Source organism: Paramormyrops kingsleyae, chromosome 6 (assembly GCF_048594095.1).
Source record: "Paramormyrops kingsleyae isolate MSU_618 chromosome 6, PKINGS_0.4, whole genome shotgun sequence".
NCBI lineage: Eukaryota > Metazoa > Chordata > Actinopteri > Osteoglossiformes > Mormyridae > Paramormyrops > Paramormyrops kingsleyae.
This window is the reverse complement of record NC_132802.1, coordinates 6210330-6236025: the sequence shown is the minus strand read 5'-3', so window position 1 is coordinate 6236025 and position 25696 is coordinate 6210330. Positions and strand designations below refer to the sequence as shown.

The 25696-nt window shown below is 41.0% G+C and overlaps 2 protein-coding genes and 1 non-coding gene across 5 annotated transcripts in view; 1 reads left to right on the top strand and 2 right to left on the bottom strand.

The window, feature by feature from the left end:
* Positions 1–5504, bottom strand: part of acot7 (acyl-CoA thioesterase 7) — an 83452-nt gene extending 77948 nt beyond the window's left edge. The window contains exon 1 of one of the 3 annotated variants that reach the window (XM_023841573.2): positions 5356–5504. In XM_023841573.2, coding sequence (XP_023697341.1) covers positions 5356–5405 — 50 coding nt within the window. In that variant the 5' untranslated portion in view covers positions 5406–5504. Of the gene's footprint in view, positions 1–4123; positions 4310–4487; positions 4631–5355 lie in introns of those variants that run through there. The other 2 variants (XM_023841574.2, XM_023841571.2) reach the window with 2 other exon arrangements.
* Positions 5505–6809: 1305 nt separating this feature from the next.
* Positions 6810–8143, bottom strand: hes2.1 (hes family bHLH transcription factor 2, tandem duplicate 1). The gene is made up of 4 exons (XM_023841576.2): positions 8026–8143; positions 7817–7912; positions 7603–7690; positions 6810–7501 (listed from the first exon to the last, which is right to left on the bottom strand). The coding sequence occupies exons 1-4, from the start codon at positions 8113–8115 to the stop codon at positions 7194–7196; spliced, it is 582 nt and encodes a 193-aa protein (XP_023697344.2). The 5' UTR covers positions 8116–8143; the 3' UTR covers positions 6810–7193.
* A 17012-nt stretch (positions 8144–25155) lies between these two features.
* Positions 25156–25227, top strand: trnaw-cca (transfer RNA tryptophan (anticodon CCA)). The gene has a single exon. It is a non-coding gene; the product is annotated as a tRNA-Trp (tRNA).
* Positions 25228–25696: the final 469 nt, after the last annotated feature.

Sequence of the window (25696 nt, the reverse complement as noted above, 5' to 3'; positions counted from 1 at the left end):
ATTGTGAGCGTGCCCAGGGGAGGCTGGGCAGTCTGTCGTCCTAGGTTTTGTTTCCTCTCTTCCATTGTCCTCTGGCTCTCATTCAGTATTCATTTACACTATTGTTACCCTAAATGAGTTTAATGATTATTTTACACGGGTGTTCACAGTAGAGAACACGAGTAACCTACCACCATTTAGTACAAATACGGCGTAGTCTATGACCAATATATGTATAACTGAGGCTGATGTGGTACTAAGTCTAGCTAAGCTCAAAATAAATAAATCACAGGGCTCTGATGGCATCTTACCTATAGTTTTAAAAGAGATGAGGGATATTATTAGCCAACCTTTAACTTTACTATTTCAGAAATCTTTATCTGCTAGTGTGGTACCTTCTGATTGCCTGCATGCTAATATAACGCCCATATTCAAAAAAGGGGATAGAAGTAATCCAGCAAACTATAGGTCAATCAGTTTAACTTGCATAACTGGAAAAGTAATGGAAGCTATAATCCGAGTGAAAATGGTAGATTACCTGGATTCAAATAACATTCTGAGGGATAGCCATCATGGATTTAGGAGAGTTAGGTCCTGTTTAACTCATCTATTTGAGTTCTTTGAAGAAGCAAACAAGAGAAATTGATCACAAAAAGGTCTACGATGTGATCTACTTAGATTTCCAGAAGGCCTTTGATGTTGTCCCCCACAAATGGCTCTTGCTTAAGCTCAAAGCTGCAGGGATTTTAGGAACTGTAGCAGCTTGGATTGAAAACTAGTTAACAGACAGGAAACAGCGGGTAGTTATTAGAGGCACAATGTCACAGTGGGACTGCGTTCATAGTGGGGTACCGCAGGGTTCAATTTTAGGACCACTATTGTTCCTAATTTACATTAATGATATTGACACCAATACATACAGTAAACTGGTTAAATTTGCAGACGACACCAAGGTGGGTGGTATAGCAGATACTGAACTAGCAGCACAGAGGCTACAATGGGATCTTGATTTAATTAGCTACTGGGCTGATACCTGGCAGATGAAATTTAAAGTAAATAAATGTAAGGCAATCCATGCAGGGAGCAGAAATATAAAGTACAGATATTTTATAGGTTCCACTGAATTAAAGGTAGCTGATTATGAGAAAGACCTCTGTGTTTATGTTGATGCTTCCATGACCCACTCTCACCAGTGTGGGGAAGCACTAAAAAAGGCCAATAGAATGTTGGGTTATATCTCTAGGTGTTTGGAGTTTAAGTCAAGGGACATGATGCTACGATTATACAATTTCTTGGTAAGACCCCACCTAGAATATTGTGTGCAGGTTTGTTCACCATACCTTAAGAAGGACATTGCTGCCTTGGAAAGGGTGCAATGTAGGGCTACAAGAATGATTCCTGGTCTTAGAGGAAAGTCTTATGAGGACAGGTTAGCTGATCTGAATCTGTTCAGCCTCTAGCAAAGGAGACTAAGGGGGGACATGATCCAGGTATATAAGATTCTAACAGGTCTGGATGCTGTTCAGCCAAATGGCTACTTCAATATTTCTCATAATAGATACTAGAACTCCTGGCCATAGGTGGAAATTAGCGGGAGAACATTTTGAAATGGATTTGAGAAAGCACTTCTTTACACAACGTGTAGTTACAGTATGGAATAGTCTTTCTGTTAGTGTAGTGCAAGCTACAACCCTGGGTTCCTTTCAATCAGAGCTAGATAAGATTTCACAACTCTGAGCTATTAGTTAAGTTCTTCCCAAACGAGCTTAACTGGCTGAATGGCCTCCTCTCGTTTGTAAATTTCTTATGTTCTTAAATTATGGCATATCAAGAAGCTCATGGGAGTTTTGCTTATACAAAAATGTTCTGAGGGCAGAACAAAAAATTATTGGTTCAGAGAGACAACCAATTATACTGTAGAGGAGGTGGGTCCAAGCGACTAGAGGTGGGACCAACCAATCAGATGTTTGGTCCCACCTTCTCCACAATTTGATTGGTTATCTTTCTGAACCAATCATTTTTCATTTCATTTTGCTCTCAGAACATTCTAGCTTAAGTGAAACTCTGGCAAGCTGTCATGATGCACTGTTATTTGATTTTGTGTTAAACATTCTGTGCCAGCCATGTTGGGATAGGGGCTATATCATCACCACATAACCTACTGTATATAAAATCAACTCAAACTTTGGACATATTCTTTATTTCCCCTTATGAGGATTTTTCTGCAATGACTCAGTGGAAACGTAAAGGAGAAAATCCATGTAGTAGGAAAATTATCAGCGTTTTATGTTCAGTACTGTACATCTTACTCTGATTTGCGCAATGTTACCCATCTAACACACTATACAATGACATAGTCTACCTAATGTGGTCCATATATAGACAGGGTTTTTGTCTCACTTGGTTATCCACAGCAGCCTTTCTAAGATGGTCCTGATGACTCCAACAGATCCTGAGACAGTAGTGAAAGGTTATCTCAGACCCCTTCACCGCAGCGACTGTGTGCCTCTGTATTATAAAGGAGCCTGAACTTCTTCACTCTTCCCACAATACTAGCTCCTAGGTCAGCTATTTTGTCTGTCTCTGAGGCAAACTGGAACAAAGTTCTGCTTGACCAAAGTCCAAATCTCCTGAGTATTCTGCTGCACCAGCTTGAAAAAAAAAAAATCCTCTTGCTGCAGGCTTTGCTGAGTGGCGTCACACTGTTGGAGGAAATAGAGTTTGCTCTATTTCACCTGTGCCCTGCACACACTGGCTCCACGGGGGGGCAACCCACCTGACCCAGCCAAATTTATGTTCCTGGGGAGCTCCCTGCCACAGACACAAAGAGACACGGAGGCACAGCAGGAATGGCGCCCAGATGAGCACAGCACTGCACCTACTTCTACCCCTTCGCATTGTATTTATAATACCAGCTCTGCCTTGGCAGGGACCTGCACAGCCCTGCCCAGTTTTAATGGAGCAGCAATTCCCTGAGCTCTGGGAGCCGAGGCCGCAAATCACAGCAGATGACAGCTCACTGCAGCAGGTACAGCTGCAGGCAGGGGTGTAGCCCAGAGCGTCAATGACGCACTGGCAGAGAGTCATTTTAAAAGCAAACATACCGCAAAACAAGTTTACCATGAAGTGAAACTCCATTTGATAACATTCAAAAGAGTGCAGTGTGATTTGTGTAAATGAAAAATAATTTTGTAAATGATTAAAGACACACACACACACAGGGCAATTCAAACAATGTGAAAACTACACAAAATTAGGTCAAAAGTGAGACAGGCCGAAGAGAATGATTAAGCTAAACCTTCAGCAAGGTAATGCGCGCACATGAATGACTGCGGTATCAAAGATAATCAGTATTTTGCTGCCAAAGTATTTCTAGCTTTGAACAAGGAGTTGCGCGTAAACAAAATGGCCTGGAGCCAGACTGGCAGCTTTGCCTATTTTTCTTAAAGCGATACACTAGGACACCAAACAGCAAGAACATCCGATGAGAAAATCAAGTTTGGCAGCATGACAATCAGCGTAACAAGGGCAATGTGCCACTAGCAACAGAAACGTGCATTTCCGGTTTAAAAATCCACAAAATAAAATCCATCATCTTAAATTTCAAAGCATGACAATCCTTATACTATCTGAATGCTTGTTTTTATTGCCAGTAGTCACTAGTGCATCATGATCCATCGGGGGCCGCATTACCTCCCCAGTCTGACCGCATCATGGGAGGCGGCTCGCGGCGTGACTTTAAGTCTGTGTATTAGCACTCATCAAATAGTAATCACAGACTACAAAATTTAGTTCACTATTATATTTTAAAGGTCAACTATATTTCTCTTTATTATTTGGGTCAAAAACTTTCAACGTAGACAACATTTCACTTAACGATAAGTATAAACTGATACAGAACGTATCCTCCCTTTAATTAAAAACATCGAGCCGTCTAAAGTTTCATTTTGTAATTTTCGACAAATCTGTAAGTGTATTCAGCAAAATAGTTCCAAAACACATTTAACCTCGTCTCGAAAATGCTTTGTAATGCAATATAGGAATATGAATACCCGACTATTGGGATAAAACAGTTCATAAAGCAGATTTGCCTGAGCCCTTAGTAACAGCGATGTTATTCGTCTGCCTGCATAAGCATATATACCTCTTGGATTCCGCAGGTACGTGGCGGTGTCCAATTGCACTTTGTGCTTGATAGATGTGCAAGAATTTTGTATAAACTCCGAAACGGTTGAATCTCATTTTAAGTAAAGCCAGACAAACATAGACTCATTGCCTCACTGAAGTGGACTATGTCCGTAACATATAGGCTGTCCCACTCATATGCTTCAGGTTACAGAAAGCCAGGAGTAATCAGTTACAAACCCAGTTCCAGTTTCCTAGCAAAATTAAACCTTTTGAAACGCGGTTCTAATCACAACCAGTCCGCTACGTCAAACTATCTTCAGCTAGCAAAAAAAAAAACAACGGAATAAATATATTTAACAGTAACATTTTCCGTTCGTTACCTGATGCTGAAAGGAAACAAAACACCAAAAGATTGCTTCTCAGATCTGTTACTTTTGAGAAAATTTTTAATATTGTTTAATTACTGTTAAAATCCCGTTTTTATCGGCCGCATATTTTGTGCAGTAAGGCAATGCTGCAACTCTCTTCTTCACCAGTAGGGGGATTTCAGCGCGACACCCAGAATGCTTTGCTAAATAATACTCAGCCGAAAAGCGATAGCAGCATTACACTGCAGATATAAATTACACTGCTAACACATGGTAGGCGAAATACGTAAAACCACACAAGCAGAACCAAATTACACACGTATATATATATTTATGAGAAACAGACCGCAAAAATACGCCCTTCTTTCACTCATGTCAATTACTAACCTAAATAATGCCTGCTATATACGTTTCAGAATCAAGGTGAAATTTAGCTAGTAAAGCTTTTCTGTGTTACCAAAATTATGTTTGGAGTTAAACGTATTGTATTATTAGCGGTCCGGTTTTAATTTGCCGGCAATGACCTTAAAATGCTCTTGTTTCCTTCTCCGCACCTTACATGGAACCGGCATCATTATCTGGTTCAGCACAGCTTACACATAACATGCGGATTATGAATGAATCAGGGTTTCACAAGATATACAATTGTCGTAAAAGAATATCTTAATATGTCATTACAAAACCTTCCGCCCATCTAAAGTACAAAGTACATTTATTCAAGAAATGGTAGCAAAAATCTAAATCCCCTTGGCTATGGCGCGGATCCCCGTGTCCCTGTATCATATAACGGCATACTACGCACTGGATACACTATATCTAAGATGCCATAGTGATGAGAAATTATCAATGGCTAAACTGAACTGAATTGCGTTTGGGTTACCTGCATATCTGGATTGGAGAAGCTGCGGATGGCGACCGGGGGACAGACATGATCAGCTTCCGTTGACTACTAAGGGTGCAAGTGAGACTCCCGGTGCGGAGACGGAAGAGGGAAAGGAGCGTCCCTGACGAGGCGCGATGCTGCAATGAGTTAGGCTGCTCCGACGAAAGGTCTTATAGGGATAAATGTGGTTATTATCCAGTACCTTTTATTTTTCTCCCATATTTTCACACATTTAAATTACGTGTTTATCGTTGAGTGTCGTATATTTTTAGTTTATATACAATTTGTTGTAAAAAAAAAAAACATTTCGAGCCCTTTTACTTATTTAGATGTGCCGTTGAATTATTGATGTTTTCGGTTTCTATTGACTCGAGGAACACTGGAACAGTGGAATAAATATGGGATATTTTAAGTTAGGAAAAAGCTTTTTCTAATTAGTCGTAAAACAGTATTTTTGTAGCGTACAATACAAATTCAGAGTGACGGCCCTTCTACCCAGAAAGGGGACATTCTCCTAAGGTCCCAGGCTATACTTATGCTCTTTAGATCTTTTTGACTTCCGCTTCACCCAAAAATCCCAGAACATCGCGTGCCATCACAATATAAAATGCAATTCCCAAAATGACCACTATATGGCAGCAACGACCACGACATTCAATTCTCGGTATATGCGAGGAGCAATGTGGTATATTAAAGACCTATTACCCTCGCTTGCAAAACCTTCTAAATTAAATTGGGAACACCGAAAACTGGTTACTGTGTGGAACAAATAGCATATAACGTACTAAAATTTAGGCTAGTTAATTCAAAAACATTTTATTATGACAAGAAACATGTAATCAAATTATTACGTAGGCTTCATGAAAGTTGTCAACCTACCTTTTTCGTGTGCTGTATTTTTCCCCACAGAACAGAACGGAGACATTTAATATTACGCGAGAAGAATCAAAAACTAAATTTAATCAATTTGTGACACGGTCTGTTGATTTGTTTCAGTAAAACATTATATGTGAAAATGTCAGAAAATGCACCGTAAATGACCGACACTTACAGAACAACTGGCATCCCACGCGCCGACCAGAGTACCCCGCCCAATGGCTTCAAAATTCTGGTCACGGGAATAACGCTCACAATTTCTCTATTGTTCTTTTAAACTGCTTGGGTCGGTGAGCTGTTGTTAAAAGTAACAGTCGCTGACGATTCCTTCGTTTCCGTAATTATTTTTAACCCCGAAACACCAGTGGGTATGATCTTTTTTTTAGTCGCGTGACAGCACTGAAATTTGCATTTTGAATTAATTTAGTTCCTAAATGACAAGTCCGACGGAGAAATTTGAAAAATCATGTAGGATCATTAACAAAAACAACTAAAGCAAGAAACTTTGAGTCAATGTTTTTTATTAGACAAATGCCATACAATGTATTATTTAAATAAAATGACAACTTCCAAAGTCAATTGGCATAATAACAACGTATTTACATATTGCATCTCTGCATATCAGTTGTGTAAATCACATACTACAAATAACCCTTTGGGTTTTACAAGAGTTTTGTTTATAACTCATATTCATTTAACCCCCAAAGAGGACTAAATTCAAATAGTTCATTGAAAATACCAGTACAGAATATTCAAAATGTAATTACAGTGTAACTGTTTAAAACCTTGACCATTAACAGTAGCCAAGTGTAATATAATAAAATATAGAACTCAAACCAAATGTAATAGATACTGGGGAATTATCCATTTTCTTTTGACACTTAATGTGCACATATACGTACTATCTCGACCCCAAACAAAAATATTTTTACAAAATATATTAACAGTTATACAGAAATCTACCACGGCCTCCACATGTTTGCACTGAGGTTCTGTGAAACGGGCTGTACGTGTGAATTGGTGCTGCTCGGTCTCGGCGTGGTAATGGGCGTAAAGGTCGGATTTCTCCGGTTCATCTGAGGCAAGACACCGGTGTTGTTGTCTCTGCAGTTCTGGCAAGGAGGTGCGACTGCCGCCGAGAGTGACTGTTGGAGGTAGTCATTCACGCGCCTGTAGGTGTCCTTGTCCAGGAGGCTGGTTTTGGGGAGCAAGGTCGACACGCGCTGCAGACATGCCTTGTACCCTTCTTTGTAACTGTCCGATCGATCTGGAAATTAAATAAAATATTTCAGTTCATATTTCACCCATCATGGAAAAAATATAATGTATATGAATAACAATACCAATCAGAAATAACAGGATACTCACTTTTAGCTGGTGCGGATGGAAGGTCTCTGAGAAACCTCACAGTCATGTCCAGAATATCAGCTTTCTCAAGCTTAGAGTACCGAGAATTCTGAAAAAATACATATTTTACAGAATAGTCAGACACATGAGCAAATGAAGCCGTTTTATATAAGTCACTCACAGTGAATAAATTGCATTCCGTTCATTTTCCGGCTAAATATATAAAGGAACTTACATCTTTGCCGATCAGAGGTACGATGAGATTCTTCAGCTGGTTGAGACTTTCGTTTATTCGTGCTCGCCTTCTCTTTTCCATTAAAGGTTTCAAAGTCTAAAATGTAAAACAAACGATTTTATGTTACTGACAAGCATTTCAAGATAAGAGAAAGATCGAATAAAACAGTTTATTTGGACGCGATCTTTTATACACGGGTCGGGCCTCACCTTCCTCAGTTCGTTGGCTTCTTTTCTTTCGGCTACTGTTGGCCGTGGATAGTACGGGCGGGACGCTTCGAAAGCGATGCTGGGAGTCATACTGGCGGTTGAGTTCGCACTTCCCTGGAGTTTCGGAGCTCTGATGATGAGGAAGCTCACGGTCCGCGGTATATATGGAGGATGTGCGCGTCATGGAAACGCCCCCCAGCCACCAGACAATCACCATGCAGAAGAAAAGCGTATCCTTTGGGGAGTGACCCCCGATTACGGGGTGTTAAAAAAAATTAATAACCATCTGTCTCCCTGCGCAATCCAGCCATAAACACTGTTGGCATGTCTGTAACACTGAGTATATGTATTTAGTATTCATATGTTATATATTACATTGAAATAGGCTACATATTTAATATTGCAGTGTAAATGGAGAATGTAGACCATCCATTACACCTATAGGCGTTAAATATGTGGAATGGGACTACATTCGGGTTCTGGTTTATTTAGCATGTAAATGTTATGAAATAATTTATTTAAACCCACACAAACATTTGACTGGAACAGTAAACTCCTGCTGTAAAACTGCCTATAGACTATAGGGAGCGTTGATTAACTGTTTACATTGGAAACGTACAGGTAGACCTAAGTGAAAAATCGAAGTTGAAATTATAACCTAAAGACCAGTATTTGTATATGTGATCCCAAGTGAGGAGCTCTTCGTGTGTATCACATAAATATTTGTCAGTGAAACGTATCAAACTAAAACAAAGGCAACTTGGCTGGTGGGGCTTGGTCCTGGGGGCGGGGGGGCAGTATTTTAAATATAAAAACTTATCCCAAGCCACGCTATACTTAAATAACATCTGTCTACCAATTTTCCACAACAATAGCGCGTGTGGTTTTTTTCCTTCTTGCCTGTGAATTTAAGTATCTTCACCTGCAGCGCGCTTGTTGTGGCGGTTGGGGGAGTTGGCCTATAGACGCGATATTTAAAACGCTGTAGACCTATATGTCTCCAATATCCATCCATCCTTTTCCCTATGTAGTCTATATTTTAGAAGCATTTTGGCATCAGGCATCCTCACCGTTCAACATGATGTACACTCCCATTATGACGACTGATAATAAAGCAAATAACGCACTTTTTGTTCAAACAGTAATATAATTTTTAAATATAATATATTCCGATGCTAAATATGTATGAGTGACAACGCACGTGTCTTAATGCTCCCCTGGGGAGTAGCGTCACGGCTGAATAGTCTCACGCGTCCGGCACGAGCCACCAGCACCAGATGGACCCCGCCCCCCATGTCTTTCAAAGTTTTACACTTTGCGTATCATGCCCCGCGCTTGGTTTCCATTTTTTCCCATCGAGTATCAGTTTGTGTGACGTGTTTTTCAAATAATTTAGCGTCAGTAGCCCATCTGCTTTTTCATCACGGATGGGAGTTGCTAGTGATGGAACAAAAGGGGCACGACTTTTCTAGAAGCCCATCAGAAATTGATTTAAATATCTACGCCTCAATGGACTTGATGCTTCTTTTAATCTTTGCATGACACTAGATTTTCGCGGTTTTAATAAACGATGTTGCTCCATATTAATGCCCAACAGCATAACCGTACGCTTTTGCTCACAAGCGCGATATGAAGCTGCGGCTTTCTGAATTACGCTGTTCTTTAAGCGACATTCACATAAGACTTGAAAAAAAATGTATAGATGAATATAAACAGATTAAGGATACGGTTGGGTCCGCGTCACCCTAAAGGCATATAACAGCTTGTGATCGGGCGGTCCCGCCTTGTTCCGATGCTCTGCGGGGGAGGGTGACTGATAGCAGCGTCGCACGCGCCGGCCCTCCCCATGGGACAGTCAATTAACTGGCCCTGTACCGCACCGGGGGGAAAGGCGGAGGTTTCAGGTCTGAAACTTCGTACTTTCGGCAATTCGGTTGGAGTCGGCTTTGTCCTTTAAGCAAATTTGGCGTCGGGACCCCATCTGTGCAAGCTGTCAGAACAGGGGTCCTTTGTTTAAAAATTAAAATAAGTGAGAATTTAAAAAGTACGAGATGAATGAGGATGGGGGATGAAGCGCTACCATTTTCACCGCGATAATGTTCAAGAGATTCTGCATGGTCTGTGTTCTTTATTTGCGACGAAATGCCCCATTTAGCCATATATGTATAATAATATTAACAGGAAATGGCATATATAGCTTAATTCATTTTAGTATTTTCATCACAAATCTGGAGATACCTAGCAGGTATCTGATCAGCTAAACATTCATACAATTGTCGTGGTAAATCTCCAGACTACACCGTTTATTGTTTCCTGCATTAATGCATGAATTTTGCTATATGATATGCGAACATCAGATTGAGTTAGACAAGCTTTACGGTTTGTTGTTGAAGATGATGATCGTAGTCGATGCGGTTCGGGATACTTTTACAGCAATAATCATTTGTATTTTGTGACATCATGCTCCTTCCTTTTGTCGGTTGTTTTAAACTGACATCAATATAATATTTTGTTGTACTTTCTACCATAATTTTTTTAACTGTAGAGAAATAATTGAGCTGGTAAAATACGTATTTCTCAAGAAAAATAGTTTAATTGAAATGCTTTTTTACACTCATTTTACGCTCGTTTTAGAGTTTACTTGAAACAGTAGCTTCGTCACCATTTTACAGATTGAGAGGAAACTATAGGTTACTGGTGTAGCATTCTCAAAACATCGGTGGTGAAATATCTACATTTTCACCTATCCATCCATCTATCCATCCATCTATCCATCCACTTATACTGGTCAGACATTATATATATATAATGTACACATATATATATGTACACACAAATATATATATATATATATATATATATATATATATATATATATATATATATATATATATATATTTGTGTGTACATATATATATATACACAATATATATATATATATATATATATATATATATACACACACACACACAAAACATAAAACATACATGAAATGAGTCAGAATAGGAAATATAGCTAAATAATGATTCGATTTGCAAGGAGCTGGCATGTCTAGTCACCAGGCACAGAGGATGCCTCTTAGATGCATTAGACAGCATTACCTGACCTGCACTTGATGCAGTTTGATAGGGGTCGGATTGCGGGATTGCATGAGGCTGAGTGGTCGTATCGCACAATTGCCTGGCATGTCACTGTCACCCGATGTTGGAACCAATCGGCACGTGAGGGCACCCACACACGTCGTGAAGGTTCTGGTCACCCAAGACAGACCACACCAAGGGAGGATTGTCATATTGTGCACCAAGCATTACAGAACCCCATAACATCTGCACTTGCCATCCGGACACAGGTATTGGGCTCTCTACAACACCTCGTATCATCCTGCATTGTGTCTCGACGACTGGCATCAGCCGGACTACAGGTTCACCGTCCCATGCGCAGGCTGGCATTAATACCAGCGCAGAGACGGCTGTGTTTGGAGTGGTGCTATAACCAGGAGGCATGGATTGATGACGAGTGGCATCGTACCGTGTTCAGCAATGAATCTCCATGTGTGCATTACCATGGATGACCGTCGTGTGCGTGTGTGGTGGTGCCGAGGGGAGAGGACCCATCCTGCCAATGTTATGGAGAGACACACCGGTGTTACTCATGGCATCATGGTGTGAGGAGTCATCGGATGTGACTTCAGGTCTCTGGTAGTGATTCAGGGGAACCCTGACGGCACAGCGCTACGTCAGTGACATCCTGTGTCCGCAAGTCTTACCCCTCCTGAGACAGCAGCCTGGTACAGGCTTTCACAGTATTTCAACAAGACAACGCCTGTCCACACACAGCACGTGTGTCTATGGACTGCCTGCGTCATGTTGAGGTCCTCCCATGTCCAGCCAGGTCCCCCGATTTTTCCCCAATCAAACGTGTGGGATCAGCTCGGACATGAACTCAGACCCAGTGCCAATCTGCAGGATCTTGAGGGCCAGTTACAGCAGCTGTGGGCCGATTTGCCACAGGAGAGGATACCATGACTGTACCCTTCCGCACCGTACCGCTGCATGTATCCAGGCCCGGGGGGGTGCCACACCCTACTGACATGGGACCAGCAGTGTGCCCATACTGCCAACGCTGTTGTCCGTTTGATCTGATATTACAATCACTGCGATACAGTCACATGACCTTTCGCCGCATACAGATTCATTTCATTTCCACCACTCCGTCTGGATGCTTAACTATTTTTGTCACTGAGTGTATTTATCCTCTCCCTCACTTGCGCACCGGGGCCTCCCTCTCCTCTTTCTGTTGTAGTTAGAGCCCGTATGCGCTGCTCTGTGAAGGGAGTGATACACAGCACTGTACGGGATCTTCAGATTGCTGGCAGTTTCTCGCATGGAATAGCTTTCATTTCTCAGAACAAGAGTTGACTGAAAAGAAAGTTCTTTACTTCTGATCATAATGTAATCGAACCCAAAATTGCCAAAAGGCCAGTTTTATTACTTCTTTAATCAGCCAACAATTTTCATCTGTGCTAACATAATTGCAAAAGGATTTTCTAATGATCAATTAACCTTTTAAAAAGATAAACTTGCATTAGAAAACACAGCTTTCACTGCAAAAAAGGGCTTGATTATATCAAAGTAAAGTTCGAGCATCGATCTGCATCAGATATCTCTCGAAATACTCGAAGTGGGCTGCATTCAACTGTACCTTTCAGTTTGCACAACAGATCCCTGCATGAGAAGTGCACTGGTGCTCCCTCACTGATTTGAATGGCATGTTTCTCACTTGGAGGATAAAGGTTTATTGCATGGGGTGGGGGTTAGAACACTAAAAATATAAACATTTCTCACAATAATGCCCAAATGTGGCACATTAAAAAGATTAGAAACACAAACAGAATGTATGCTTTATGCTTCTACTAGAAAAAGCACCCGTTTGCCACACAGTGGGTTCTACAGCAGGTTTAGAGATAAGCAAGGAAAAGGGTTTTTGTCACACTTAGGGTGGGGGGGGGATTCTGTATTTGAAAAGGGTGCTTGCACTAGGAAAGAACCCGGGCCCACTCTGAGAATGCTGGGCGCAGTTTTGTGTATATTAAGCATCCTGATATCAGTGAGGGCAGTCTGAGGCTCAATGATCGATCGGGCCGTACAAATAACATAGTCCACTCCAGAGCCAAGCCAAGTCTGCCTCTCCCTCTGCCTCCAAATCCTTCCCCTCTACCTTGGTCATTTTCTGAGCCATATGTCTCTGTGGTGCACGCTGTACCGCAGAAGGCAATAGCTCCTCACTGCATTGGTCTTTTCATCCATCTATTTGCTTATACAGATGAGCTTTACTCTCCCAATGATTCCTGCCCAGCTTATGCAGTGTTTTCTGACTTGTAACTTTCCCCACAGACCACACGCCCACTCATGAGGAAGTGGCAACATACTATAACAACATACTCGCTCACACCATACTCTAATACCATACTCACGCACAGCATACTGTAACACCATATTTGCTCACACCATACTCTTGCATGTCATACTCTTCTGGGTACTCTCCTAACTTCAGCTTATATATTCACAATAAACAAAACTGCTAGAATCACTCTATTGGGGTCGGTGTCCATCTGGCCCTGTCCCATGTGTCTTCTCCCCATTTGGCCCACATTTCCTCCTGGTCATCCCATTTGGTGTTAACCTAGTGTGTCCACCGATTCTCTTGACGTAGCTCAGTAGGTTGAGCATGCTGTTCAAAGGGTAATACTCCTGCAGTCTTGAGTTTGAGGCTGGCCTTTTTTGGCTCACTTTTATGTTATAATTTGGGTGTAATTTTATTTTATTATATGTTGTCTTTATGGTTGTTATGTCTTGTTCATGGTTACCCTGCACGTGTCTTGTTCATGGTCTTTTTTACTTGTGTTTCTTGATTTCTTCTAGTGTTGATAGCCCTCTGTGTTGTTACAGTTTCCTAGTCACTGATGTCTGTAAATTGTAATTTACTCCACCTGTTCCTTGTTGCCCCGAGCCCTTAGTGATTGGTTGATTTGGTTATGGTTCTCACCTGTTCCTTGTTGCCCCGAGCCCTTAGTGATTGGTTGATTTGGTTATGGTTCTCACCTGTCCTGTGTCGTGTCTTGTTTGTAGTGTATTTAAGTGCCTGTTCTTCTTCTGGTTCATTGGGGCTGTTTCCCTGTGTTATTGTGTGCTTCTTAATTTTAGATACTGTGTGTTTGTTATTGTAGGTTCCTGTGTTTGTTATTGTAGGTTCCTGTGTTTGTTATTGTAGGTTCCTGTGTTTGTTATTGTAGGTTCCTGTGTTTGTTATTGTAGGTTCCTGTGTTTGTTATTGTAGGTTCCTGTGTTTGTTATTGTAGGTTCCTGTGCTTGTTATTGTAGGTTCCTGTGCTTGTTATTGTAGGTTCCTGTGCTTGTTATTGTAGGTTCCTGTGCTTGTTATTGTAGGTTCCTGTGCTTGTTATTGTAGGTTCCTGTGCTTGTTATTGTAGGTTCCTGTGCTTGTTATTGTAGGTTCCTGTGCTTGTTATTGTAGGTTCCTGTGCTTGTTATTGTAGGTTCCTGTGCTTGTTATTGTAGGTTCCTGTGCTTGTTATTGTAGGTTCCTGTGCTTGTTATTGTAGGTTCCTGTGCTTGTTATTGTAGGTTCCTGTGCTTGTTATTGTAGGTTCCTGTGTTCATACCTACCTTGGCATTGTTGTTCCTGATGTTGCTCCTGCCTTAGTTTAATTTTCACCCCTTGTAGTCTCTGTTTTCATTTTCTCCTTTGATGTTCTGTTTTGCTAATAAATCCCTATCTTGTCGGAGTTGCTCCGTGGATAGTCTCTTCCTCTGGCATGCCCCGCCTTAACACACTCTTATAATACAACTCCTATCACCTCCCTATTTGGCCATCGTGCCATTTTCAGCCAATGCTCACCTACTGATCCATTTGGATGGCTCTAATCCAGAGGAGATGTGCTGTTGATCATGGGGGGTTCCCTAGGGAACCTCAAATGACATAAAGCCACTCTTTGCATATTCCGTGAAGAAAACAGATTTGGTATGAGGATCTGTGATATACTGGCATTGCTGCCTCATCCCTGAAAAGTCTGTTTCCTGTTGCCTGGGGAAATTCTGCAAACAGGGAAATGGGAGGGAAAATGGATGAAATCAGGTAGCACAGTCAGGACCATCAGCAGTCACGCTTTCCTTTAGATCAGCGATGGCACACGCAGGAATAAGCATCATGTACCTGATGTCAAGATGTTTCAAAGTCAAAAAATGCATCATCTTATTGCTTTGTTTTTTCACCTTTCTTGTGATGCTACTCTTTCTTTGGGTGGGTGGATTGAAGTAGCAGACATGCAGCCTGGAATGAAACTGCACTTCCACTCTATGAGCTCCATTCTGTACTCACTACATGAGATTCTGCCTTGTACCTAGTATCTACACAGATTGTTAGAAAGTGGCTTTTGAAAGCAGACCAGTAATTTGCAGAGCTCAACATCCTTAAATCCAGCAATGTGTGTGTGGGGGGGGGGGGGGGGGGAGTTGGGTGTGAGGTCCCTGAGCACCTGCCCCTTTTGCCCATTGAAAATGCCCCCCTTTTAAGGTTCTTAGTGCCCCTTTTCGATAACCGGCACATTTACCAAGAGGACCCCCCCCCTCCCCCACTGGAGCTTGTGCACGGCACTGCTTAATCCTGTCAATGTTGTTAAAAAGTAAGGCTTTGGTCTGGACAGAACCCGACCGTCTGCTGCATATCCAATGCCCACGTTTGAGTTTCTGCATCTTTCAGATTTTTAACAAGCAGCTGGACCAAGTTCATGGCAAGACAGGCTTTTCTGAGGCCCTTGGGAGGCATCAGGGGAGCCCTGGGGATGCATCAGGGGAGCCCTGGGGAGGCATCAGGGGAGCCCTGGGGAGCATCAGGGGAGCCCTGGGGAGCATCAGGGGAGCCCTGGGGAGCCCCCATAATCAGAGACACACCAACTCTGATTTAACACCTCCAGTGGCATCATGTCACTCCGCCACACATCTGTTTTAGATATGTGTGACATATCGTAAATATAGCTGAGATCCTTCTGTCTCTGATTACCACCCACTTTCTTAGCGCCTACAGCGGCATCATGTGACTTCCCAGGTGAACCCCCATTTTCAGTGCCATGGCACATCTGCTTTACATAAGTATGACATCACGCACACGCGTGGGAAGGCCGCACACAGGGCATCCGGTGCCCCCTAGGTGTCCCCTCATTATCAATCACTTTGACACGTCTGTATAATGTTACTCCCTGATACAGACCCCAAGGCAGACCCCACGCTTCTCCCACCAAGGTTTGCAGTCATCAAAGGTTCCCCCCTGGTGTGTTTGCTGGGCTGCTGCTGACGGAACCCGCATGGTGTCACAGCAGCTGCTAACCATAGCCTGTGATCCAGGCTGGGTGACTCCACACAGAACTTGCTGTCCAAATCTCACTAGTGTAGAGGGTCGCTTGTACAGGCAAGGCACCACACTGAACACGCGCTTCACTTTGGTGTTCCAGACAAGAATATACAAACGATATACAAGGCAGAGCTTTGTGGCCTGGCATTCTCACACACCCACACACAGGTGACGGCTGAGGTGAGCTAATCCCCAAAACAGTAAAAAACACCTCATTCCAAATAGTTCAACGATTTCTTAAAGTGACCAAAGTAGTATTTGAAGTAGCAGTGGCTGGTAGCATTGCTGTTAATTAAGGTATTTTTGGACAACATGGAAAACTGGAAGGCTGTCAGTTAAACTCTAGTACCTTTTAGTTAAATATCTAACCTGAGTGGCAAATGGCAACTTTGTTAAAAACCTCGAAGCCTCAAGTCCCCTAGACATATCTATGCAGTACTGACAATAATGAGAGAAAACATTATATTACCCAGATGAACAAAGTTGCATTTACAGTAACCTGACCCAGTGCCCCAATGAAAAGCGACGTCTCAAACAAAAACACGGTGGAGAGAAGCTTCAGCTTGTAGTTAAAAAGAATGACAAATTCAATGGACACCATAAGCATTGTGTAAATCTGACCAATAGCTATTATTATGATTTAGAAGCAAGTCAGGTTGCATTTCAAGAGTAATCAACGAAAAACCCAGACAATTCAATACAGCCTGTAGACTTTGTTCCAAAACATAAGAAAAAATATCGTAAATGTTATTATACAGTGTTTTTCTGTGTGTGTGTGTGTGTGAGGGGTTGGGCAGTTAGCATATGAAAATGCAGTGGGATGACTTTCTGTGAAAGAGGAGAAGTGGTTGAACAAAAAGACAATGAAGGGGGGGGCAATGCCAGCTGGTGTCAGACCCGCAGCAGAGCATGTGGCCCCACAAACCAGCACCACTGACTGGACAGCATTGTCTGTACTTCCCCAGCAAACACTGTTATCTAATAAAGAGTTTTAATGTTATATTTGTATTCAAAATTTACTCAAGAAACCAGATTTATCCCCCTTTATTATAAGGGTAATGATCAGACTGCTGATGGTTGCCTGTCACTTTGTGTGATGAGAAATGTCTGAATTGACCTCTATTTACAATACTCACTGAAACATATTAGTGAGTGAGAAAATGCAACAGGCTCTAAAACCAGGGCTGCATAGTTAGATATATGTGGACACATCATCGGCATGCCCCATTGTTTTTTTAACAGTTACAGCGCTGTTTGCAATGAAATGATAACAGGACACAGATGTACATGCAGTTTGTTCCCCCTGTGTTTGCATGGGTTCTCTGTGGGAACTCCAGTTCACGCAGCCCACAGTCCATGAATTGGTGGATCCTAATTGCCCACTGTGTACTATGCATGGCTGTGTGCGTGTACCCTGAGATGCCCACTGTGTACTATGCATGGCTGTGTGCGTGTACCCTGAGATGGTCTGGCCTCCCACCCAAGGTGTCCGCTGCCTTGTGCTCCAGGCCTGTCACAACACGGAGGCAAGGATTATTCTGCTAAGAGCTGTCATCATCTTTTTGCTTATTTCTGTCTATTCTATTTTGTTTTATTACATACTTTTATGCTATTTTTGTTTATTTATTCTGTGTGTGTGTGTGTGTGTGTGTGTGTGTGTGCAGCTCCAGGAACCCTGAGATCCTGTGCTAGATAACTGATTATGGAAGATGGATGGATAAAACTAAACTGTTCTTCCCCCAACTGCATGTTTTTGCTTTGTTTCATTTTTATTTCCTAGTTTGCGTCCTGGAAGTGGCTTGTGCTTGGCGTTTACCATGCTTGTTGTATTTATTTATAACTTAGTAGTAAGACACAAGACAAGTGGAGATTTCTAGTGAAACAGCATTGTAGTATGATTGCTTACTAATCATCAGTAATACAGCATCCTGAGCACATATGCAATATTTTGCATTGTGTACTGCAAATACTGTTTGCATGACAAAACACATGCACAAATAAAAACAGATGCCTGGAGTTATAAAAATACAGTCATCATTGCTGCTATTTTCCTGGTTTATCCACTCTAAATATGATTCTGGGCAACTGATTTTCTTTTTAAAATATGCAATTTTAACGTGTCTACAACAAGTTTAGTTTAATAATAATAGTTATTGAAAACATAAAAATGACATTGAAATAAGAAATGTGAGATGAATTTAAGAAAAACAGAGAAATCGTTTTTTGGCAAATTAAGTGTAGCACTTTATTTGAATTTCAAATATTCATGTTAAGTCACATTTGAAATCATACCACTTAGCAGTTTCATCCATCAGCAATCGATGTTCTAACACACAGTGCTTACAGCTCACCTCTTTGCACAGACCCACCTTATAAAAGTTAACTGTGCAAATACAACACAAATAAAACAACCCCTGGGGTTTACAAAGGTGTTTTTTACAACCCATGTCATGCTCATTTAACCCCCAAAGGAGAATTAAATATAACACAGAATTCATATTTTTTTCACAGCCCGTGAACTCGAGTCAATGAATCGCAACTTGTCATTGAAATACTTCAGCATGTATACATTACAGTGCACTGCTATGTTGTCCTATTAGACTTGTGACAATGTCTTTGCATCCTTTTTCCCTTAAGTGCATACAAATACAATTCTTCACATTTAGGTGGGTCTCATTGCTAACATTTAATCTACCAAGGTCTCCACATGTTAGTACTTATAGCTTGTGCCATTGCCTGCGGCTGGTTCACATACAGAATGCTGCTGTTTGCATTCCTGCTGGAATCGCGACGGGAGCCTCCAGTGCCTGTAGACGCTACCCTCACAGCTCCAGTGCTCATTTGGGGGGGTCCTTGATAGTTCTGCCCCCTACACTTGCAGTTCTGGCAAGAAGGAGCGTCCCACATCAACATGGAGTGTTTGAGGTACTCGTTTACCCGCTGGCTGGTGTCTTGGTCAAGAAGATTGGTTGTGGAGAGTAAGGTTGAGATGCGCTGACGGCATGCTTTGTAGCCCTCTTTGAAACTTTCAGATGGACCTAGAATAGAGTGGCTTTGCTTTAGTATTGCATTTCAAAGGGACGCTGAAAACTAGGTAATCGTGGACGACAACAGAAAACTACAGAAGACACTCACTTTTAGCTGAAGTAGACGGAAGCCGTCTGAGAAATCGTACGGTCATCTCCAGAATATCCGCTTTCTCAAATTTCGAGTGGCGAGATTTCTGTAACAGAGAACAAGTAACAGAAAAAGATTAATGTTAGAGGGTTAAAATGTTTTCATATATTATAACATTGTTGCTTTCAAACAAAACAAAAAAATCAATGTAACAATTATTCAACAAAAAAAATAATAATACGTGTACTTACATCTTTGCCAACCAAAGGCAGAATAAGCGTCTTTAGTTGTTCGAGGTTTTCGTTGATACGCGCGCGCCGTCTTTTTTCCATTAACGGCTTCAAAGTCTAAAAAGGATGCAAGTGAATGCAAGTTAAAATCTGAATGCAATGCACCGATGATGCAGCGTAGCAGTCATACTCCCAGCCATCGTTCTTACCTTTCTCAGTTCACTGGTCTCCTTCCTTTTGGCTACTTGTGAGCCGTAGATCTGGGCTGTTGCAGCAGTGATTCGGGTCATGGTTTTGGCAGTGCGCACGTGCTTTCCGAGACGGAGGAGCGCTGCAGTGACTTTGGGGGGGGTCAGCCGTAGGTATTTATAGGCGAGCTGAGCGTCAAGAGCGCGGCCCCAAAGCGTCGTCACTCATAGTTTCGACGCGAAAACCTTTGTTTTAAAACCAATTTCATATCACCATCTGTTACTTATGCGATCAAATATAACCTATATTCTATGTTTACGTGTGGTGTTGCTTTGTTACTGGGATATCGACCAAGCAATACTCTTAAGCGCCAAAATACTCAGTCCTGTATGTTTTTCAATATATATATATATATTTACCGAATTCAGACGTTTTATCGGTTACATTAGCGATACATAAATAAACAATTGGTATATTAAAAATAGGTTAAACATATCCCTTCTTCAACAGCCTATGCAGTCGGTAAGACAGAAATTATCAAATCATATACTTTAAAATGTAGATATGTTTGTATAATTTAATGTCTTTAAAATGTTAACATCAACTTTTAAATCTGTATATTATTGTTGCCACATTGTGATAATGTAAGCTAATGTTAATGTAGGAAATTTGGAAGCTGGGATGAAGGATTCTCCTTGGAATTAAAAAAAAAATGAATTACAGAAGCAGGTCCCCAAGCCAAGCTATATTTAAATTAGATCTCGCATCTGTTTAAACAATTTTTGTCGCTTCTTCTTCGAAGTCTCAGTCAAGGCACCTTCACCTGCGCTGACAGTGCTGGGGGCGGGGGCGCCACGCTGGCCGTCTGTCAAAGCGCTCAAACTTGCAGCTATAAGGTGAATAGCGACACATGTTTTTTAGGATATAATGACGAATGGTTATATTGTAAACAAACAAATATTTAAAAAGGCCTACCGTAGTCATGGTTTCTATTTTTTACATTTTGTCAATTACATAGTTATATGTATAACATTAAAGTTATGATAATATAACTTTGTCCCCAAGGAATACCCTCACGCGTCCGGCACGAGCCACCAATACGCGATGGGCGTGGCTCTCACCATCCCCCACGCCTCCCACTGCTGCGCTATGGGGCAATGTCTGCGCTCGGTTTACGCTTTATTCCTTTGTATATCCGTTTGCAAAACCTATTTTCAAATCAGTTGGCGTCCGTATTCCATCTGCAGCCCTGTCAAGGACGGGGGGAGGTGCAAAACGAGCAGAGAGGCTGAAAGAGTAACGCCTTTATTCTGTTAAATCCATATTATCGCAGTATTCAGTGGCATCATATAGAATAATGTGAAAACACGAACATCAACTAACCCAGTGTGTTAATTTCTACTTTTCTAAGTTTAAAATACAAACAAATTTGCCAGACGAGATCATTTCATTGTAAGAGAGACTCTACGGTGAATAACCTGTGCATATTGGCAGTGCAAACATAACTGAGAGTCGATTTAATCTAGGAAAAAAAACTTACATTACTGTGATTTACAGGAACTCTACAAAAATGCTCGTGATCAAGTAAACGATGTACAGTGGTTCTACTCAAAAGAAATCGCAGGCTGTCCCTTTCTACATGGACTATGCACTGAACAAAGGCACTATTGAAACTGATACAACATTTGCACGCGTCCCTCTTCCCAGGACGCGCGCACTAAGGAGCCACTGCAGCCAGCACGAGCTCCACGGAGTTGGGATATAGTTTAACATTTTTGCGTTTCGGTTATAATTTACTTTGTCTTTCAATGAATTTATAATGGCTACCCCGTCTGAGCACCCTGAAAAATAGCGCTTTTGTCTAAAATTTTCTTTCTAAAATGCGAGAAATAGATATGGTATTTGTAAGTCTGTAAACCGGGGATAGCCTATTAAAATCGTTTGAAATTGGCAAAGTTTTGTTCAACGTAAAACTGCATTATTTATGTTATGACGAACGGCCAACGGTACAATACAAAACTGAGGAACATGCATATTTAAAGCTTGAGAACAACATATAACATCTGTTATAGTCGGTATATTACAACAACCACGGCCATACTCCAGCACTACGCGCGCAATTACCGTTTGTTGAATTGAAATTTAATGAATCTAAAGTTTTAGAATTAGTTATAATTTAACAAATGTCACTATAGTATAGATCAAAGAAAGACTATCTAAAGCTGTTCAAACAGCTCCAATACACACAAAAGTATATGTGCCAGAATAAGGGCTCACCAGGCGCAATTTTTTTAAATTATCAAGTATCTATTTAAATGACTCTGTATTCACAAATTGCGTACGCCTAATTTCAAAATTGTCACATCATTTTCAATATTATTTTCACCAAGGACTTTCCAGTTAGGTTTTGCCTAAAAATATTGAACTGATTACGATTCGGCATGAGGCGAGCACGTGCGTCCTCCTCTTCAATGGAAAGTAAACTGGTCCATTTGACATTCAGCATATAGAGACAGTACAATCGTACTGCCATGTTTCTGTTACCGTCATAATGATGTATAAGGGGAATATTAATGAATTCCACTCTTCTCTTTCTGATATGTATTTTATCAGTAAAATTCGTGTTGGTTTACATAAATATATAGTTTGCGTAAAATCCAAGAATAAGCAGCAAAGGTGAGTCACACGTACACCCTGTAAGCGGCCTTCGTGTTCACGTAACTATAACATCAACAAGGCAAGAAAGACGAGAAAAACAAAAGAATCCACCTGCCTTGGCCGGGCGGCAGTGGTACTCAGTCTGATATGCTGACTACATGTTTCTGTGCAGTGGGATCTTCGAGGGGGATACATGGAGGCACGAGCCAAAATCGGACAGAATTGCAGATGAAGTACTCTTTCCTATCTGAGGGTGAGTTGAACTTATTTAGGAATCTATTTTTTCCCAAAGCAAAATATAAACATCTCTTAGTAGCGGGATTACATAAAAATAACTGTCAGAAAACTAGGTAGAGAAAAATATTTTTTTCTTGCGGACTTAGATACTTTAATTAATAAAAAGTTTTATATAAGACCAACCAGCAATACATGCTGGTCAAGGCACCGTATGAATTAGGTTCCATGTGTTATATTTAATGTATCAATATTATTTTTTTGTGAAAATTAAGGTGAAGCGATGCCAGAGAATCACGCTTACCCTAACACACATTGACGGACAATAATCCCACAATACAATTGCCACCATTCTTTTACTCAGTGCTTAAGACAATATAACATTCTTAGGTGGAAGCACAAGTCATTGGTCATATTCTAAGGCGTACACATGTTCTTTTATAAACAAAATCATTTCGTTTTGTTTCCTCTTCTTGTTGTTAAATTTGCTTTTACGCAGCTAAATCATTTACACAGTACACCTGCAATTTACATTGTACAGCGAAATGCACAGTTAACGAAAGACCTACAAAAACCAGAGAAACCGCTCTTTTCTACAACCCTCTAATGTTGTATGACTGCTGTCGTTTTTCTCTTAGGAAAGTATGGATTGACTGGTGCGCAAGTGGTCAAGGGATCAATGTTCCATTTCACTGCATGTTCCAGGTTTGTTTTAAGTTGTGTAATGTACGCTTCTAGTTTTAGTGTAGTTTAGTAATGCAATGGATCACACACACACACACACACACACACACACACATGGACTGAACTGCCTGCAGTTAGCATGGTTGCGCGTATAGCCTACTAAATGCTAACTGAAAATATGATCAGATATGTGAAGGTCGGCTTCCCAAGTAATAACCAACACTCAAAGACATAAAAACATCTGTCACACTGCAGAAGTTCGAGTGAGACAAATCTTTTTTTCAGCTTGAAACTGCTTATTTGCACACCTCAGCTGAATGTCTGCCAAACATGGTGTATATATATATATATGTATATATATATTCTTTATAACGCACCATGGGGGACCTGTGTGGAACGACATTTCAATACACTGTATACTGGGTATATTGTTGTATTGACAATAAACAGATCTTGAATCTTGAATGACGTCACTCAATTGGGGCACGTAGCTACAGCCCAGTCTTTATGTACCAAGCATCATTTGCAGCGTAACGCTAAACCATATTCACTTCACGATAAATTAACAAAATTGACATTTTACATCCTTTCTTTTAATTCAGTCCCCATTATGTTCAACATATTTTAATGTTTATCTAACTGTAGATGTGACACAAGGGCCACGTAGTCTGCAGATTATAGCCTATATCTTTAAAACCATCAAAGCGCGTGAATAGAAAACTATAGATTTAAATTTAGCCCCTCCCAAAATCTTTCCCAATTAAAAATACCCAAGCCAAAACCCAAGCCAAATCATGTACACATCTGGTTATCCGCCTTCAAGTTTTTTAAACAAAAGCATGTTGTCTCTTAAAAAGAGACAAACCATAAAAATAAGGTTGTGGCGTCAGACGCGTGAAATCTCTGCCCAACCTCCAAACTTGACTTCCTCGGCGGCTGTACTCCTACTAACACACTTAACGAGTATTAGAGGCGCCTCTCGTTATAAAAGTTATTTTTTTAAATATTCTCTTAAGCGGTCGTGTTAAGTAAACTTATAATATAAACTGAAGTGTGATTTATGAAATATACCTACAACATGCAAATCGTAGACGTAAGTAATAGCAGATCTTATCCTACTTATAGGTTTTTACATAGGCTGCTCACTGGCGCGACTTTCAAATGCTACATTTTCTCGTGGGCGGAGGCACCCAAGCCGCCTCCCTTTGTAACCAGGAGGCAGTGGATATAGCCGGCACGCGATCGGCACGAGCCATGAGAATAATAGGCCAGATGGTCCACTTCTAACAGGAATTATACAGTAGGCCTACTTGAAGGGGATTCAAATATCACATATTTCATATGAAAAATGCTAGTAAAATTATTCTTTTCGTTTGTTTTATTACAAACTACGGAGTGCAGACTTTCCTCTTGTTCCTAACATTTATGCAGTTTCTTCTTGGACCGTTTGTTTAATTTCTCCTAAGTCAATATAAAAACAGATCGGGACCGCTGCAACTGCATCTGCTGTTTTAGTTTCCGGATTTTACATATGCATTGCTATACGTATACGTTAGCCTATAATAAAACACGTCGTTATGGGCGCTTGAAGGACCTCGTGGCGCAACGGCAGCGCGTTTGACTCCAGATCAAAAGGCTGCGTGTTCGAATCACGTCGGGGTCATCGTAAGCGGCGGGCCCGTTCGGGTTTTGTCGGTGATTCCAATTCGGTGGTTAGCAGAGTAGTTTAACAGTTAGGCCCTTCATCTCAGCTCCTCCATGCAATACCTCGGTAAGGTTCTGCTTAAAAATTAAAGGCAAAAAATAGGTAACTCTCCGAAAACGGGTAAATGCCGAGTTTTCCGCCAATACAGATGTACGGCACATTTTCCTTAACTAATGAAAAATATACAATCCGATGAGCATGATTAATCCACTCGTTTCATGTTTGTGATTACGAGGCAGAAAAATATTTATCTTTCCAAACCCAGTCTAGACAAGGCAAAAATCTTATCAATGTAAACCCAGTATAATAATTCTTATGCTAAAGCCAGTATAGCCGTCGTATTATATATTGACAATCAAATCTTTTATTACAGAATTAGAATTACTCTCCAGTACTTCTTAAGAACAGGAATTTACATCGGTTCGCT

What these genes read in the sequence shown, in the direction of transcription:
- hes2.1 (XM_023841576.2), bottom strand. Translation starts at nt 8,115, where the DNA reads ATGACTCCCAGCATCGCTTTCGAAGCGTCCCGCCCGTACTATCCACGG. An exon ending in AAGCCAACGAACTGAGGAAG is followed by an intron (nt 7,913 to 8,025) that starts GTGAGGCCCGAC and finishes TTTACATTTTAG; the next exon opens with ACTTTGAAACCTTTAATGGA. An exon ending in TACCTCTGATCGGCAAAGAT is followed by an intron (nt 7,691 to 7,816) that starts GTAAGTTCCTTT and finishes GTATTTTTTCAG; the next exon opens with AATTCTCGGTACTCTAAGCT.